This window comes from Artemia franciscana, chromosome 4, assembly GCF_032884065.1.
Source record: "Artemia franciscana chromosome 4, ASM3288406v1, whole genome shotgun sequence".
NCBI lineage: Eukaryota > Metazoa > Arthropoda > Branchiopoda > Anostraca > Artemiidae > Artemia > Artemia franciscana.
The window spans coordinates 14,667,534-14,686,870 of record NC_088866.1 but is presented as its reverse complement, the minus strand read 5'-3'; the positions used below and the strand labels follow the sequence as shown (position 1 = coordinate 14,686,870).

General features: G+C 36.2%; 1 protein-coding gene across 1 annotated transcript in view; it reads right to left on the bottom strand.

Annotated features, from left to right (window-relative positions):
* LOC136026035 (G protein-coupled receptor kinase 1-like) overlaps positions 1 to 19,337 on the bottom strand; it is a gene marked incomplete in the record, with an annotated part of 161,755 nt that overhangs the window by 126,800 nt on the left and 15,618 nt on the right. Inside the window, 2 exon segments of the mRNA XM_065702193.1 lie at positions 7,779 to 7,855; positions 13,567 to 13,822. Coding sequence (XP_065558265.1) covers positions 7,779 to 7,855; positions 13,567 to 13,679 — 190 coding nt within the window.

Genomic DNA, 19,337 nt, shown 5'->3' with positions numbered 1-19,337 from the left:
TGATACTTTTTACACTTAGATCGCTGTATATAAAGTTTTAAGAGAAGAATAATGCGGTTTTAGGAAGGGGATAGGATACGTCAACCAAATGTTCACTCTGGCATCAATAACTGAGAAGTACCCGAATCTTCATACCTATTTAGTCTTCAGTTTTGTAGATTATGGGCAACATCAAAATGTCAGCAAAATGTTGCACCCTGAGAGTTAAGGGTGCAAGAATTAATGTTGGGCAGCGAGAAGTTCAATCAAGTGGACAGCTTTCCTAATCTGGGTAGTATTATAACTAAAGATGATGGGTGCATTGAAAAAGTTAAAAGTAGCACAAACCCAGGGAGTTTTTTCACAGTTAAAAAAAAGTTTGGAAGAACAGGAAGATAAGTTTGTGAACCAAGATTAGGACATTAAAAGCAGCAGTGATGACTGTGGTCAAGTATGGTTCTGAAGCGTGGGCGCTCCGAAAGACGGAGGAGGATTTTTTATATATTTTCCAAACAAATTGTTGATAGATTATTGTCGGTACCCGTCTGACTGGCCGTATTTCCAACAGTAAGGTGTATGAAAATGTGGTTCAATCCCACTTTATAGGGTTATAAAGAGAGAATGGTTGAGATGAGTATGACATGTTCTGCGGATCAAGGATGAGAGATTGTCAAACATCATTCACATCGATCAAGCATCTACGGCCAAACAAAAAGCAGTTCATCCTAAAATGGGGCAGTAGGATGACATGAGAAAACACTTAAGGGAATTTGAAACTTCATGGAAGGGTGTAAAGAGGTTGGGATAAAGGAGGAGCTTGTGCAGCTGTTTTGGCTGCAATTTCCAGTCTTCTTGGTTATTGCTTTTACTTTATTTTTCTTCATTGTTTTGGCAAAACAAAACAAACTGTTCAAAATACATATAGTTTTCAATAAATCTAATGACACGATAGTCTTTAAAATGTTATGAGGGATGTAGTAGCCGAACTTTTGTTTGTAGTATTTTCTGTCTGTTTTAAGTTTGAATTAATTAGTCATTTTAATTGTTGATTGTTTTTAGGATTTATTTATTCATCTATACCAGTAGGATGGTATAGATTCATTTAGATGTGTTATCTTTATGTTTGATGTGATTATTTATTTTAATTTCTGTTTGTTTTCGGTTTCATTTATTCATTGATAGTAATTTCTGGTCCTTTTAGGTCTAAATTATTATAGAACTTTATTTCTGCTCGTCAAGATTTGTTATATATAAGCTCGTCAAGATTTGTTCATCTCCAGCCGTAGCCAAGCGGTGCCAGAAGAAGAGGAAGCCACTGAAACACCTGACGGCGCAACCAGCGAGCTGACCTCCTAAATGTCAAAAACTCGTTCCAACCCGAACTGGCGGATGTCTGGGCAGCTGCGGCGATGAGAGACGACTGTCAACTCTACTTGGATGCATTAAACACATCTGAAGACACATTTAAGGTCTAAATGTGGATTTAAGGTCTAAATGTGTTTACTCTTCTTTAATTTTTTTTTTTTTTTCAATTAACTTAAAAAGAAGAAACTTAGGTGAAACATCAGCAAAAAGCATATGGCACCAAACAGTTTAAGAAGCTATATCTTTCCTTTGAAAGAATAATCTTCTTTGGGAATCAATAGATGGTTAACGTTTGAGCTTTTGTGGGAAAAGCATTAACAAATTTAACTTGCTAGTTTTGCTTCTTTTTTCTCACGGTTCAACGTGGCAATAATGACAAAAATGAATAATGCCTTAGAAACTTCGTAATTTTGAAACAACCAAAACAAAATTTTAGGAAATTATGATATTCACTATGAATAGATCTATGATGAATCCAGGGGGCAAAAACATTTTTATTTTAATGTCCTTGATACTCAGCTTTTACGGTAAAACTGTCAACTGCACAAATTACAAGCACCCGTGCATTACCGCACACAAATAACATCATCCAAATTCCAGTTTAAGCATTGTATTTTTGTTGCCATAAAAGCTGAGTACCAAGGACATCAAAATCAAATATGTTTTTTGTCCCCCTGGACTCATCATAGATCTATTCATACTGAATATCATGATTTTCTTGAGACTACGGTTTTTCACTGGTGGTAGGTCTGTCATCAGTATGAAGCGACGATCATTACAATTACTAAAAATTCATTCCCCAGCAAAAAAAAAGCAGCAAAAAGTAGACGGCAAAATATTGTTCATACAGGTTTTAGAATTTTAGTTAGTAGGGTTTTGTGTATCGCTCTTTACTTGATTGCTGCTACTGCTGCAACCATGATGGGAGACTCCAAATCCCCAGCCAGGAGTTTTCAGCGATAGTGATATTGATGGTGTAATTTTTATTTTTGAATTCTTCTCCACTCTGGCAGTGGCACCAAAAAGCTGCAACACTTATTGGAGGGGAAAGCCTCTCTGGCGCCAAATATTGTAAAGTTACCACTCCTGTACCGTAAATATAGAGTATATTAGTACCCTTTTACGGTATACCCTGCTCCAGAGTATGGTAACGTAATTAGACGATCAAATGGGCCAAATTCTAGGCCAAGGGTGCACCCAACCTGGGTCACCACTAATATCTCTAGCTATCTCTTTGGAGGGTAAAAGGCCCCCACACGATATACCAGTGACGGTATTTCCCGGTATTGTTTGACAAAACACAGATATATATATCAACTCTAAAAAAACAGACTCCCTATACGGGGTCTCGATGTAGACTTAAAAACAAAACACCACTTCTTTACAAAAGCACTTTCTGTAGGGGTGGACCTTAGATTGCCCCTGGCCAATCCCCTAAATTTAAGTTCAAATCCCTGGCTTCTTTTGAACAATATTATCTTTCAATGGCCCAGAACAGGAAGACCAAAATAGAATTTAGCTTGCAAGCTTACTTAGTGCAAACCCCAACAGCTGGGTATCTCGAGTTTTGGACATAAAAAACTGCATTCGATGTGTCTCCCCTTTCACCCTAACGTTGAGACCTCCCCCCGCCCCTCTTTTGTGGAAACGCCGTACCCATACAAGAAAAAAAAACTTTTCAGATTAGTTTTCTAGATTTAGTTGCATTGACATATGCAAAGGAACAACAAGGTAACTTTACTAACAGTCCAGCCCGAAATAATAACACTTTTAGTTGAATGTCTTGCTAAAATCCCTTTCAAAGCTGAATTAACTTCAATCGGAACCTTTGACACTAAACGTGATTGATATTGAGCCAACCATGCTCTTTTGTCAAACTTAATTTTGACAGTTCTTTTCCGGCTGATACTTAGGTCTAATTAAGAAAAATTTAAGAACAATTGATTGAAACGCAGGGGGTGGGAAAACGATATTTTTCGAAGTCTTGACCTATCTAGATTATTTTTTTTCGCGCCAGAAAATGTAGTGGCCAATTTTTATAAAGAAAATAATGAGCCGTTTTCGAGAAAAAATAAATCCATAGATACATACCAAATTATGGCTCGTTTAAAGTTGTAAATCCTAGTTATATTTGTATTTTACTTGACTAAAATTTTTAAGATAATTTTTAGTCAGTTATGAGCCTCCTTAAATAAGTTCCTGACTTCCCAATGTATTTTTAGTTATAGTTATAGTTATAGTTATTATATTGAGAACTTAGGACACGTTTGTCCGATTTGTGAAAAGGGGAGAAAACACCACCAGTGGCCAAAGGTATTCATGGAAATCATACCATTAGATTTTCTATATCAAAGGACCCTACTGTAGACGTTTCAAACTCCTATCTACAAAAGTGTGGAATCTTGATTTTTTTTTTTCCAGAAGAAAGAACACGAGTGCATGTTCATTTTTTTTGTCCAAGGGTTATCATATCGACCCAATGGTCCTAAAATATCGAGAGAGGGTTCATTCTAACGGAAATTAAAATTTTGTGTGCCTTTTTTAAATGCCCAAATAGATTGAGCCACAGATAAGTACTGTTCTCTGATATTTTGCGGCACCACGCTGCGATTTTGCCTCAAAGAGGATCATGTTGCAATCGATTGCACACTCAGAGGCAAGCGCGGATTTTATCCCAGTGCATGTATCAGATCTGTCTACCAGATTAAAGACTAAACAGACTAAAGTTAGACTACCGTGGCTCGTAAAAATAGACTTTCAGACGCACTATGAAATCCCACCAACTCTAACGCCGTGGTATGCTGATGTGACTGTTTCAGCTGATTCTAGCGAAACTCCTCCTGTTTTATGTCCTGAACTCCTGTCTGCCAAATTGCAAATTCCCTCTGTTTTCATGACCAACGCTCGCTCTTTGACTAACAAGATGGACGAGCTAGAAGTCTCTTTACGAGAATGCAGTGTACCAATAGCAATCGTGACTAAATGTTGGGATATGACAAACGATATCGGATATATCAAAGACTACACTTGTCTTTTTAACAGTGCCCCCAGTGACTTTTGTCATGAAGTAATCTGGGCTGAATGTAAGCCTTTCTAACTGCCGAAGAACTTTTCGTGCCTGATAATGGCATCTGTCTGTTATCCTGGAAGTGCCAAAACAGAAAGGAGCTTGTGATTTACCCGCAATCCTACCTTGATAGGTTTCGACGTGCATATGTGGCTCCTGCCTTTATTGTTGAGGCGACTTTAACCAGACCAACGAACAGTGGCTATCCAATGCAATTGATCTGATACAGTTAGGGAACATTCCCAACCCATCAAAGTGGCAGCACCTTAGAGCTGATATTTACCAATGTCAGTGAATTTTACCGCCCTTTGCTCTCAATGGGCCCATGGCAAACAGCCGACCATTTTGTAATCCTGTAACAAGCGAAGAACAACATGCCAAAAATGAAAAGAAGCAAAGTAACAGTTCGTCAACAAAACCGGGACTCTATATGTGCCTTTGGTCAGTGGACTGGTAATTACTCATTCGAAGAAATATGCTCAATCACTGACTTGAACCTTAAGGTTGAAACACAACTGCCTGCTGCTCGAAAAGTTCTTTGAATTATTTCCGATTAAAGTAATGCCAGTTTTTGAACCTGACAAGCCGTGGATCGCTAAAGACCTAAAGCGGATCAAATTTAGATGCCGAAGTAGTCCAGGGTGTATTTCAGCTGCAAAAAAAAGTTACGGAAGCAAAATTTTCATTGTCAGTAGATATGGTAAAAAGAAGTATGTTATTGAGAAAATTGCCCTCCTGCTTGATAGTGATTCGCGTAAGTGACATTCAACAGTCAAAAAGATGACGAAAATCTGTTAGTAGGGAGCTACGGAAGCTGAAAACAGATGGGACTTTGATATCAGCAAAAGAAGTCAATTATTTCTTTACCAAAATCTCTACCACGTATCCATCATTGAGTGAAGTTGAGTTGAATACTCTGATAGAAGACAGCGAATGCGATGAAATCAAGCAGGTTTCTGAGTACGAATTTTACAGGGAGATACGGAAACTATGATTACTGTCTTGGCGAGTTACCAGTGAAACTTTTGCGTGAATACGCTATATTTCTAGCGAAACCTCTAACTTTGGTCATTAATCAGCGCTTCAATAATCAGTTGTTCCCCCAGCCTTGGAAACAGGCTTACGTAAGTGTCGTTCCAAAAGTGTAGCATTCCAAAAGCGTAGATAACGCTTTTGATTATTACTTTTCAAAGCGGTGATTATTTAAGTCCGTGAGAGTCCTTTATTTGCCGTGAACTTATGTCGCAAGTCGCAGATTCACTTGGCCCGTACAAATATGGTTGTTTAAAAGGGTATAGTACCACAGTGTATTTAGTAAGGCTTTATCACCTGATCGTACAATGGCTCGAATCTGGAGACGCTTTCGTTGATTTGCAACTCGTTGACTACGGGAAAGCATTTGATTTGATTAAGCACCTCGTGGCTGCTACGATTCTCAAAAGAATTGGCGCATGTAAACATATCTTACTGCTTGTTATTGATTTCCTGCGTTCCCAGTATCAGAGAGTCTACACCCTCTTTGCCGGTGATCTCGACTCTGACTGGGAAGAGATTACATGTGGAGCCCATCAAGGCACCAAATTAGCCGCTCTATTTTTCTTCGCGGTATTTAATAATGTTACGGACAACAAGGATGACCGATTTAAATACGTAGACGATCTATCTGCGCTTCTAAGTTCACAGTAGATACAATCTAAGCTATACCCCAATTCAGCCCTGATCTTTTAACATAATTTGAAGAAGAATGTAGTACACATAGTTTGCGGATCAACGAAAGCTAAACCAAAATCGTTAGATTTAATCCGCTGAAACGAGATCCTGGTTTCCGCTTGTATCGTCAACTATAGTCCTGGGAGTCATTTTTAGCGCCGATCGCTCATTAGTGTTCATGTTCAAGGGCTAGTCCAGAAAGGCAACTGTACACTACGTTCTTTGATTTGAATTCGCCGCTCGGGTTTCCCAGTAAATCAGCTAAAACGGCATATCTAACACATATACGTCCCATATTAGAATATGCAGGTCCCGTTTGGGGGCCTCAGATTCATAATGTTGAATATCTAAGTGATGATGGGGAAGGAGTCCAAAAAAGAACAGTTTAAATCATCCTTGGAGAAAAATTTGTAGATTATAAGTCTGCTCTTGAGTCTTTAAAGATTGAAACTCTTAGAGATCTCAGGTTTCAGTTGATAATGCGTTTCGGGCAATTTCTCCTTGCTCGTCCCAAGCACCCACATTTTCTACCCCATGCTGCCAACTCAGTAGTTAATAGCACAAAGAAGAACAAATAAGTGCCACTGCCTTGCAGAACTAATCGATTTTACAATTCGTTCGTAACGTTTTTTTATTAGGGCTTATAACAAAATGCCTCAAAAATAGGTTTGTAAATCGCTGCAGCATTTAGTTTCTGATTTTTATCTACGGCTATGAAAGCTGTCTTTAAATAAACTATTTCTGATTTCTGAATTTCTAAAAATCCTTACTCTCACTAAACCTTAAGATATACATCCAACAAGTTTTGATGAAGGGGAGTTGATAGAAATCAAAAATTTGATTCCCGATAACATTTATGGCCTGCAGCTTATTATTGGTGCCATGTGGGGAGAGGGATAATAGTGCCCCTTCCATTGCGATATTATCCATCTATGTAGCATAAGATATAATATTTGCCTGCCTATCGACACAGAGGTGGAAAAGGCGAGGGAGGGGGGCATCATGAGCCTTGCTAGGAAAATTCTTTGGGTTTTAGGGGAGATCCGCGTAGAAAATCAAAAGTCACGCAGAATTTCCATCCATACGAACAATAACGCCTCTTTCCCTCCACCCAAAATTCAGTAGCAAAAATATTATTAAAGACTTGTTCAACAAAAATACTTTTCAACAAAATTTTGACTAAATATTCAAATTTAGTCTAAAGTATTAATTAAAATCAAACATTTTAATTCTTATAAAAACTGAAAAAGCAGGACCCTAACAATCAATCTGCAATTATTGGAATATACAATTTATCAGCAAGAAATTGAAGGCTGAGCATGATTTGAAATTGATCAGAAATTATACGAAAAGACAAATATTTTTACAACCGAAAGCAAGGCGCAATATTAAAACTTAACGAACACATATATATATATATATATATATATATATATATATATATATATATATATATATATATATATATATATATATATATATATATATATATATATATATATATATATATATATATATATATATATATATATATACATATATATATATATATATATATATATATATATATATATATATATATATATATATATATATATATATATATATATATATATATATATATATATATATATATATATATATATTTAAGACTTACCTAATTTCTGATTAAATATTTTGTCGAAGTCCAAGTCACCATTCCTTGCCATGTGTTTGTACATGACGCTTCGAACACTGAAATAAAGAAAAGAAAACTAATAGCATTCAACAGGCAAAGGAAGTTCCAGGAAATTACCACAGTATTCGTATTCCTAATATAAATAAGGGAAAGTTTTCCAGGGTTTTCATCACATTATATCATTTACTAATAAGTTACAAATGGTTAATAGCCCCACTACGATTTGTATTCCTTTATTACCTAATATGAATCCATCTAAAATCTTGATAGTCAGTTCGGATTCAGGAAAGGCACTCTACTGTTAATACTATGCAGCATTTTTTTGATTTTCTGAATACATCAATGGAAAATGGTGTAACGATTTTACCGGTTTTTATATATTTCAAAAAAGCGTTTGACACGGTTGATTTTGAAATATTAATTGATAGGCTAAGGTCACTTGGAGTCACAGGTAGTATTTTAAAGTGGTTTGAATCTTATTTGATAGGGAGGTCGATACTCATATGTTTTTAAATGTTATATCTAATAAATTGTTTATAAATTGTGGTGTTCCGCAAGGTTCTGTTTGGGTCCTTTGTTGTATCTCGCATATGTAGATACTATGCGGTTTTATGTTCCGGGCGTTGTTAATACTTCTTTCGCTGATGATATGGTACTGTCAGCTGCTGCAAGAAATGCTGATGATCTTGTGAAGAAAATTAATTAAGCTTTAAGTCGCCTTTTAATTTTTACACGGATTAGCCGTTTATCAGTGAATGTTTTAAAAACTCATTTTATGTTATTTAGTCGGAAAGGAAGTCCAGATGATTTAAGTGGAGAAATATTTCTTTGTAACAGGCCATTGAAACAAGTAGCTGTGGCGAGATACCTTGGTTTCCGGCTTGATCAAAATCTGAGTTGGAAAGCACATAGTGACAAGGTGGCAGCTAAGGTATCTAGAGGGCTTGGTCCGATTCAGCGTTTGAGAAATAAGTTACCTTGTTTTACCCTTTTAACTCTTTATCATTCTATTGTCATGCCTTATATTTCTTATGGTTCTGTGATATATATAAATTTCAAACATGTTCAGGTTTTACAAAATATTAGACTATTAGGAAATTATGTCCATGATGAAAATGATACAGTTAATTGTTATAGGAAACTCTTGATTTTTAATGTTAGCCAACTTCATGATTATTAACTTGCTATTTTTGTATTGCAGAGTATTTACGGTTTGTCCCCAAAAATTTTTCGTCAAATTTTTACAAGGAATTCTTCGTACCACAGTTATGAGACTAGAAGTATGGATGATTTGGTATAAGAGCGTCGCAGCTCTCAGAGGGCAAGTTTTAGTCCCAGGTTTGCTGGACTTGTAGTATGGAATTCTTTACCAACGAGTATAAGGTTATCAGAAAATGTTAGCTAGTTTAAGAGTAGACTGAGGAACCACCTTCTGGAAAGAGATTAAGTAAATAATTTAAATGAGATCGCTTATTGTCTTGTTTTTAAATAGAATTTGTTCTGCCTCTCTCTCTCTTTCTCTCTCTTCTTCTTCTTCTTTATTATCCTTTTGTTTTCTTTTCCCACTTTTTTGTCGCATTTCATTTCATTTTTTTTTGTTAATGTTGCCGGTATTGTCGTCCACTGAATGTTTGTCAGCCACTACTAACAAGTCTCTAACTTTTTAAAGTGGCTGACGTGGTTCTTTGTATATTGATGATATGTATATAATAAAAGCGTCTCTCTCTAACACCTAATACGTATCGAAGATATAGTTACCATTGATAAGTAAACATAAAGGGTGCATTCCACGTCGAGTGTCTTATTGGCAACCAGCATACACACAGTTCCTTTTGATTTAATTTTAAAGCATAATGGGCTAATTGCATTACTGTGGGGGGGGGCTGACATACCTAATATCCCTAGAGACATAGTTACTGGGCTGTTTTACTACGCTGAACAAAATGGCTATAGTTATTTCTTTTAATTGAGATTCCCCCTAAACGTTCCCTAAAAATTTCGCCTTCATAATCTCAGGCATAGTTATAATAGAAATAATAGTAGCAGTATTAGCAGCAGTATTAACACACTTCCTTTTGGTCAGTTGAAAACCCCTCTAATCAAGTCCTAAAAGTCTCACATGCAATTAGTCGTTGCTACGACATTGCCGATATTTCCTTTTGATAACCTGTATATTCATATACTTCGCGAAATTTCTATCTTAATGCTCTTAGCCTTACAAGTAGTTGCAATAGAAGCAGTAGTTGAAGTAGTAGCAGTTGAAGTAGTAGTAGTAAACTTAGTAGTGGAAGTAGTATTAGTAGTAGCGTGCACATATTACCTTTTGGTCAATTGATCTTCCGCTTTAAGCATTCTCTAAGAGTTCGAACTTAACACCCAAATCAATTCTTCAGATACGCCATTTTGATTTAGTTCAGTGTTTTTGATTTAGTTCAAATGTGCCGTCAATATTCTCTCAAATTTTTAGCTTCAGAGGCTCAGCCTTAGTAGTTCTAGTATCATAGTAGCGGTGGCGGTAGTTGCAGAAGTAGTAGCAGTAGTAGTGTTGTATTAGTAGTAGTAGTAACAGAAATAGTAGCAGTATTAACATCAGTAGCATGTACATGTTGCCTTTTGGTCAGCTGAACATCCCCCTCATGATACCCCGGAAGTATCGCCTTGATAGGGTAAGCTATTCCAAAAATACTGCTGATGTGCCCTTTTGACCCCCTTTATACCCCCTTTTCATCTTAATATTCATAGCCTTAAAAGTGGTTGTAATTAAAGTAGTGATGGTAACTTTGAACTAAATCAAAAGACATTATGTGCATGCACATTATCAAAAGAGTGTATCTCAAGAATGGATTTGGGTATTAAGTTTGAACTTTCAGAGAATTCTTAAAGGGGAACATCGATTAACCAAAATGCAATATGTGCACGCTACTACTAATATTACTACCAGTACCACTGCAACTTTTACAACTACTACTACTACTACTACTACTACTACTACTACTACTACTACTACTACTAGCCTACTACTACTGCTTCAACCACAACCATATAATAGCTAATTGTAAGGCTAAGGGCATTAAGATAGAAATTTCTAGAAGTATATAGATATACAGGTTATCAAAAGAGCATATCAGCAATCGATTTTTCAACCCTAATCAGTTATTCTAATCTCTGAAAAAAAGAATCAAGTTTTTAGTACCCCTTATTTCTATTATTCCCTACAATTGAAGTTTAGTTGACTCGGCTTTGCTCTCCCTACTGCATGGCCAGAGCATTCAATCTTATATAGTGACGTTAGTCCTCCTTTACTTGATTGTCATTACAGCCTAAATGATTGACCTGGTTCAACACCCTTTCTCATTTGCTGGCACTGATTTGACTTTTTCCTCCGTTCTCCCAGAGGCTTTTGAAAATATCCGTTCGATTTAAGATAAACTCGAACTCTGTTTCCATGGAACCGGGAAAGAAACCTAGCATATTTCTTTAGTTTTGTTTATTTTATTCGTATGTAATTACAAGCTGTTTATTTCAGTCAATGATTCTAGTTTCTTAATTCTTTCCTGGGAATTCTAATAGTCTAATACATCGTCGATAAAACCAGAGAGAAAATTGAAGAATCCTAGAACTAAGAATCTCTAATGCATCTTGAAATACCAAGATTAAGAAAAAATGATGAGGGTAATAATATCCTCTTACCCAAAACCCAAGCTTAAATAAAACTAGCCAAATTTAACACCATATGGTATACTTTCCCTCTGAAACAAGCGAATTATGTGATAGGATTCATTAGTCTCATGTGTATCCGTTTATCGAGCCAGAATTACGATATTACTTGATCTATTTCCTGGAGAATGATCAAACTTGCTGAAAAAAATAGGAAAATGTTCCTTTTTTAATAGATTTTCAACCAACATTTAACGCATTTTGAATCTAAAAAACGATGCAACAAATTCCATAAATGTAATTCAGCAGATAGATAAAGCTGAATCTCAGCTATGGAATAAACAATTGTTTCTAATTTCTCCCTATTTTTAATAAATGCCGCTTTAAAGGGCCCCATTGTAGACGTTTGCGTCGAAAGAACGTGAAAAACGTTTTTTTCACTTTTGTGTTTTTCTAAAATAGTTTCTCGATGCGATCCTCACTGAGTAGAAACAAGGGCAAAACATTCATCTTTTTCGATTTGCAGTCGTTGTTTGTAACAATGTTTCGGTTTATCACAATTCAAATTATTTCCGAGAGAAGGATTTACTTGGAATTTGTTGAAGCGAGAAAAATTCCGTTCGCGAAGTAAGAAAATGTAAGTAAATCGATAGAATTTCTTTTGAGTGCTTCTTCGAGGATTTTACTCTTATAGAACATTTTTCTAAGGATGGAGGTTGGGAGGGGGGTAAAATTAGGAAATAGGTACGCATTAGACCATTATTTTTAATTTTCCAATATTTAAGTTCTACTCGTCCGTAGAAGCATTTTTTTACTGCTAAATGTAATTGTAAAACAGTAATATTAAGGAATTACTAATAACTCTTATAATTAAAAGCTTAAAATGATTAAATATAATAAAATACACTTAAAATAATAATAAACTTAAGAATTATTATCAATAAAACAATTAAAGTAAAAAATCATTTTAGCAACCTCTTTTGGTCAAATATCCGTATATGCTATAGAGAGACCCTTCCCCCCAGAAAACTCCCTCCTGGAAATTTATTCCCAAATGTTAAATCCCCAAATGCAGCCAAAGAGATAGTAACACATATAAAAACAACGAAGAAAAGCATAAATCGGCAATCATAAACGAGGGGCAGCGGATCATTGTGTAGGCGAGGGGGTGGGTACTAGATGCCTAAAAGAGCGCATTTCAATGCCCAAATATTATAAATCTCCATGAACCTTCACATAAATATAGGAAGGGGTGTGCGGTGGGGTAGGAAATAATCTCTCATCTCCCTTTATTCAGACTAAGCCTGAATAAGGGCGCTACGGGGTGATACCTCCCTTCTTATTGCAGAAAAAATTTGACATTGAATAAAAGCTGAATCAAACAAACTAATCTAGTTTGTTTGATATTTCGTAAAATTATATGCATGATTTTTCTTACCATTCGATAGGAAATTGGAAGTTCTAGTGTCTTTTTAAAGACCGAAAGCTACTCCGGCCTTCGTTTAACCCCTATAATATTGAATTACAATTTTGAGATAGCAGTTTTGTTCGGACACTTCTAAATATCTAATTAGTTTGCTTTCGGGGTTCATATTTCCCCCCCCCAATAGTCCCGCTTCTAGCCTTTTATTTTACCCTACTATGATAACCCAAGACCAAGAAACACAAAAAAAAAAGAACTAAAATCAAATCAAAACGTGAAAATAAATACTACAGAATATTTTCTTCGCCACGTATTCTGCCTATATTTTGGAATACTCTTACAATAATCCAAAATTTCTTCTTATCTTTATTATTATTCATGCTTTATATATGGCTGCTCAATTTTAGATGTGGGTGAAATTTTCCACGGAAGGATTTTCGGAGATAATATTCTGCGGAGTAGGGATTTTAAGGGAGGATTTCCTCGGAGGAATACGCCTAGCACCACATATGTCAGTTTTAAAGCTTATACTGATTTGACAACACTCGTTCCCGTCGCAGAAAACAAGGTTTTTCTGACACTTTACAGCAATACGTTCATATGCCGTCTTGAGCAGCAGTCAATATTATTGTCAAGTTTTATTATTTGAGGAGTTTTTGTTATTTTATAGGAAATTAAATATTTTACCTAGGATCTGGCAAAAGAATTTTCTTGCTTGCCCTAGCAGCAGGGGTACACTTGGACTTTTCCATTGCCATCAGATATGAAACATCGGCTAGCACTGCTTCTAAATCCGCCATTGTAGTGTCCACAGATAATCCAGCCAGCCGGTCACTATACCACAATAACCAAGACGGAAGTCTTCTGAATGGTTCAATTATTCATCACCAGATTAAATACTAAAGCACATCAGTTGTAACCTCAAGCATCTTAATTAATTCATCTGAAAAATAGTTTAGCTTAAATCCACGTCGCGAACAAAGCCTACTATTACAACAAAAACAGTTTCTTCAGATCAATTTTAGTTCATATCCTCCCCAAAGAATATTACGATATCTCCTTGTAAAGAGTCTCGGAAACATGTGCCCAAGGCTGTATCAATGATTTTTGCTCGGGAGTGTAACTTTTCCAGGTGGAGGGGACACAAAACGCATCAAAAATTTGTTTACATGCATTTTTGCTACGTTTTTATGAGTCGGCAAAAAATTTCAGGGGAGGGGGGCAAACACCCCGTGAATACAGCCTAAAATGTACCAATATGCCTTAAGCTTCAGCATACAATACTTTTAAGTGTTAACAGCCTGGTTTTAATACATTTTAACATATTTCTTTCGAAAGATCTCTATCTGTTTCCCCGTGTCCTTTTTTGCGTGTCGTATATACGGAAAAAGAATCTTAAAATCCTACTTGAAAATTTGATTTACCAAAGCAAGTAGGATAAAAAAAAACGATAATAAGCTATTAATCTTTCTTGTTCTTCATCTTTTTTCAACAAGCTATATATGAAAGCTGAATAATTATGATCAGTTGGAAAAAATACACCTAAAAGGATTATTAAAAAAAAAAGGGGGAACAAATAGGCCAAATAATTTGGCTACATTGCACAAGCTGACCTGTGGATTTTATTACCGGAAAAGGATAAATTTGAAAATAGAGCGTAACTGGAAATTTGGCTTAAATACACCATAGTCAACTAACCTTGCCAATTTTCCAAGGGACAAGAAAAGTCCCTTTAAAACTCCTTCTTAAAAAAAGGTTTATAATTTCATTATAACCATAATTTGCAGCAATCTAAGCTGAAAGAATTACCTCTTGTTTGCGTTTAGCTAAATGTTTTTGCTTATGAAGACTATTTCAAGAAGCAACAGACATCGATGAGACTATTTTCGTTTCTACCATAAAACTGTACAATTAATGCTAAATGGAATGTTTCAACCTAACAGAAATTCTACAAAAGAGACTAGCTCCCTTGCACAAAAGGAAATGATTCACTCGAAAATTATTACTTCATTTATGATATCTTTTCAAAGCGCCATGTCCTGATCTTTTCCTTTCCATGACACAAAATTCGGAGGTTTTTCCCCTAAAATAAAATACCCTTGATCAAATGGATATCCATCATTTTCTAAGAATTTCATCCTTCAGGATTACGAAAACCTTACATTTCTACAATGCAAATACATCTCGATTTCCGAAGAAAATTTCATATCTTTTATCTCGAATTCCCAGTTCGATAACATTTATTCAAAATTGGATAAAGAATTTTTTTAATTATTCATGAGCAAACATAACCCTAAACTACGTAATTTAAACCAGTAAATAGTAGTATGAAGACACGATTTTAACTAATTGACTTGGTCTTTTACAACGATCGAAGTAACTTTCTCAAATATGCCTAAACGAAAAGGTATATACGACGCAGAACAACTAAACTCAGGCATGTTAAAGGTTACTAACTTTTTGGTAAATAAATATGTCCCCTGAGCATCCAAAAATGTGTCGATCTTGAAATCTTAAAAACTAGAGGTTTTTTCCATCAGTTGTATTTTTGATCAAAAGACGGTTTGTAAACTTCTTTCAAATCAGCCTAGATAACATCAAATATAATGAAAACGAAAAAAAAAAAATCCATATACAACATTCACAAAAGATGACTTCGTGTGAAACCACGAAACTAGTATAAACATGTAAATCCCTTACATCGGAGCAGGGCCGTATCCAGGATTTTTTTGCTGGGTAGGGGGGAGGGGGGAATATCAGCAATATCAGAGGATATCACAAATACGTGTGACGTTGTCGACACCCCTCAAACCCTCGAAATGCTAGAGTGCGAAGCTAAATAGATTGTTTAAATTAAAATTTGTGTTGCTCAAATGATTTTATATATATTTGAAAGGAATTTCATCCACAGAAGCATATTTTTTGGATCTTACCTGTCAATTATGTTAAAAAAAATAACTTTCTCAAAATTACATCAGGATGTCTTTGGGGTAAAATGGGGGGTGAGAAAGAGGCTAGTTGCCCTCCAATCTGTTTGGTCACTTAAAAGGGCACAAAGACTTTTAATTTTTGTTCGAATGAAGCCTCTCCCGATCTTCTAGGATTCTTGGTTCGATAGAATAATTCCTGGGAATAAAAACAAAACAAAAAAAGCCGTATCCAGGATTTTTTTCGGTGGGGGATATCACAACAGGACTTTTTTCGGGGGGGTACAGAAAACTTGAAAAAAACACATCAAAAATTCGTTTATTCATTTTTGTTACGTTTTTACGAGTCGGCCAAATATTTGGAGGGGGCCTCAACCCCCCCCCTGGATACGGCCTTGCACATCCGTGATGTCTTTTTGGCAAAAAATACAAAAATCTACATTTTTGCAGATGAGACCTTGAAACCTTCACAATGGGGTCCTCTGATCGTTTTGTAGGTAGGGAGGGGGCCAGATGCCTAAAAGGGTGGATTTTACTGCCAGAATATCCTAACTCTCATTGAGCCTTCAGATAAATAAAGAAATATTTCTAATGAAGAGGGTGGAGGTAGAAAATTGATATATAATTCCTTTGGTTTCCGGGAATAATTGTTGTCTACGCGTGATTCCGAAATTGAAAAGAAACATTAAACCCCAAAACGAGCAGAATTTATTTCGTATAAGAGGGGGGCTAAATCCCCCTCATCTCTACCCCCCGCCGCGTGGTCGTACAAACTTCGGAGACGCTCTTTCGATCGGCAATTAAGAGTTCTAGTCTTTTTTTAAAGTCGAAAGTGATTGAAGACCAACCAACCCCTGTTCTAGAATCTGTTTATGTCCTGTAGTTATCCATTAGGATATCTGATCGACATTTTGATGAATCTACTTTGTACTTTGTCTGTGGCTGCTCAATTCTACGTGTGGAGGAATTTTCCACGGGGGAAGGGGAAATTATCCGGAGGGGATTTTCCGCGGTGGGGAATTTTCTGGGGGGAAAAGGCCTGGTCCCCTGTATGGGTTAAGATTAATTGCGAAGAGATATCACTTCGAAAGATCGTGTACACCAGGTGGCACTTGTCACCATAGCAAAAAATCCAACGCGTGGAGGCAGGAGGCACGGCGTAGCAAAAGTGTCAAGCATGGTACAAAGTAGGCCGCGCGTGGCAAGACAATTGAAATAAAGAGATGCATACTAGGTGGCAGAGAGCGAGGAACCCATTGCATCATTGTTCGTCTCAATCCATATTGTTTTCAATTTAATTGAATTCCTTTTCAAATTTTCATTCCAATTTTCGTATTTACAAACAAAAACATAACAACTAAATTATCAATACCACCCCAAAAAATATACAAAAAAGCACTTGCCACGGAGAGGCTACTTATATTTTTTTAAACAAATAATTAATCAAACTAAAAAATAAAATAAAAAAAAATAAAATAAAATAACAAAAAATTAAATTAAATAAATCAGAATTTTGAGTTGCATTTCTTAATTAAACATAATTTATAATAGGACATCTTAAAAAAGTTCATTGGCGCTCGTTTTAAGCTTTAATACCAAACCTATTTTTTAGTTTTAAAATGATATAACCAACTGAAAATCATATAAATGAATCTAAATAGGTTTTTCTTATTTTTGCTTAGAAATTTGTGGGGTTAAACAGAAACTGGCAAGGTTTCAGGTTTTGATTGCAGGTTTCGGAAAAGCAATTACCTTTTGGTATTTCTATGTTCATTCTGCTATAAAATCAGTTCGTCCATATCTTCAATATAATTTCATTAAACTTCAAATTTTTATTACCTTTTTCTTGAGAAAGTGTATGTCTTTTGGGAAATCTATGCTGGGTTTCCGTGGAAACACCAGGTTGACTTGATTTATCGCTTGTATTTTTTCTTTTGTCTTTAGAAAAGATTTCCCTTTGTTATTTCTAAATTATAATTTATACTTAGTCGTTATTCGAAGAAATGGGACAAAACGGGTCTTTTCATATTTCGACAGAACACCGAAAAATACCTCCATGGCGGTAAGAACGTACCTAGACCAGTATTGTGGACAGATGCGGTTAGTGTTTAGCATCCTCCCACCTCTACATTAGGATAATCGTTTCCCTAAATGGTTTACGTTATTTTAATCTATCAAACATGTCTCGGTGTAAAAATCGTTGTTGATTCTCTTCACGCATACAACTGGGAAACGGATCAGCAAAGCTCTGGATCATCGTTTCTCAAATTGGGGGATCCCAAAATGGGGGGGGGTGCGATTTCACAGAAGAGTGGTCTTATTCAATTATAAAAAATAACGTGCTTGTTATGAGAAGCTAAATTACCTGTTATGCACAGAGGCGCCATTTGGGCCAAATCTTGGGGTGGGCATGAACTCCATCTGGCCCCCCCCCCCAATTCACTTCGTGTCGCGTAAGAAAGATGCGGGTTTTGGGAGCACATCGATTGAATGTTATAAGTAAAAACGCATTTTCAGCACCCGTGTGTTGCTTGAAAATGTACTGTAACCGAATGTGGAACTCAGCCACACTGACCTCTAAGATTAATTGTAACAACGAAGAATACAAGCAACGAGGTTAAGTGATCAAACTGAAAGTGGAAAATTCATCCAGACTACAGCCTGGCATTCCTCAGCGAGAAACTTTCTTATTTAAGTAAACAATACGTCGGTGAAAGTCATCTTCATTTACATGCTGAGGGTTGTAACCAAAATCTCGGTTTTCCTTCAGCAGAAATCTTCCAGATCAAATATATTTACAAAAAGGAAAAACATAACAAGATAATATAATATTACAACACTCAAGGTAACAAGGGGAACCGCCGAGGTTTCATCTTTGCAAAATCGTCAACAAGCTGGTCGTAGACCAAATTTTTTACTAAATCTTTCTCTGCAAATATCAAAAGGAGGTGACTGAGACGATCATCTCCTGCTGTAGACCGCAGGTAGTTTTTCACTATTTCTAGGCTAGAAAACAAACGCTCATTGCTCCCTGTTGTCACAAGAAGTTTGGCAGTAATACGAAGTACTTTAATTACTTCTGAGTAAGCCACTGGTAATGCCTGAAGATGGTCGACATTGTCTAGGAAGTTTTCCGGCTTTTTCTCCTCATCGAGCAAGAAACGCTTGGCAATACCAGCTTGAGATTCGAGAAGAATGTCGTCGATATCCAGCTCGCCATAAAGAGCAGAGAAATGCTTGAGCAGCTCTGTGTCCATAAACTTGGTTGAGCTTGGATCCAAGGCTTCGAGTGTACTCAGCACTGGAAAGTTATCTGTGAACCTTCTGTCAAATTCTAATTCGCTTCATTTCATCCGCCACAGTCGTAGTCCGATTTCCAGATTCGATGAAATTCTTTCCTAGCGTCAAAGTTGTCACAAATTGTTTCAGATGCTGGGTGATCTTTTGAGTTCTTCGAGGTCGTCCTTTCTGACCAACAGAGGAGGGTCTAGTCGCGGGTTCATTCACAGAAGGTACTTTGATTTCGAGTTC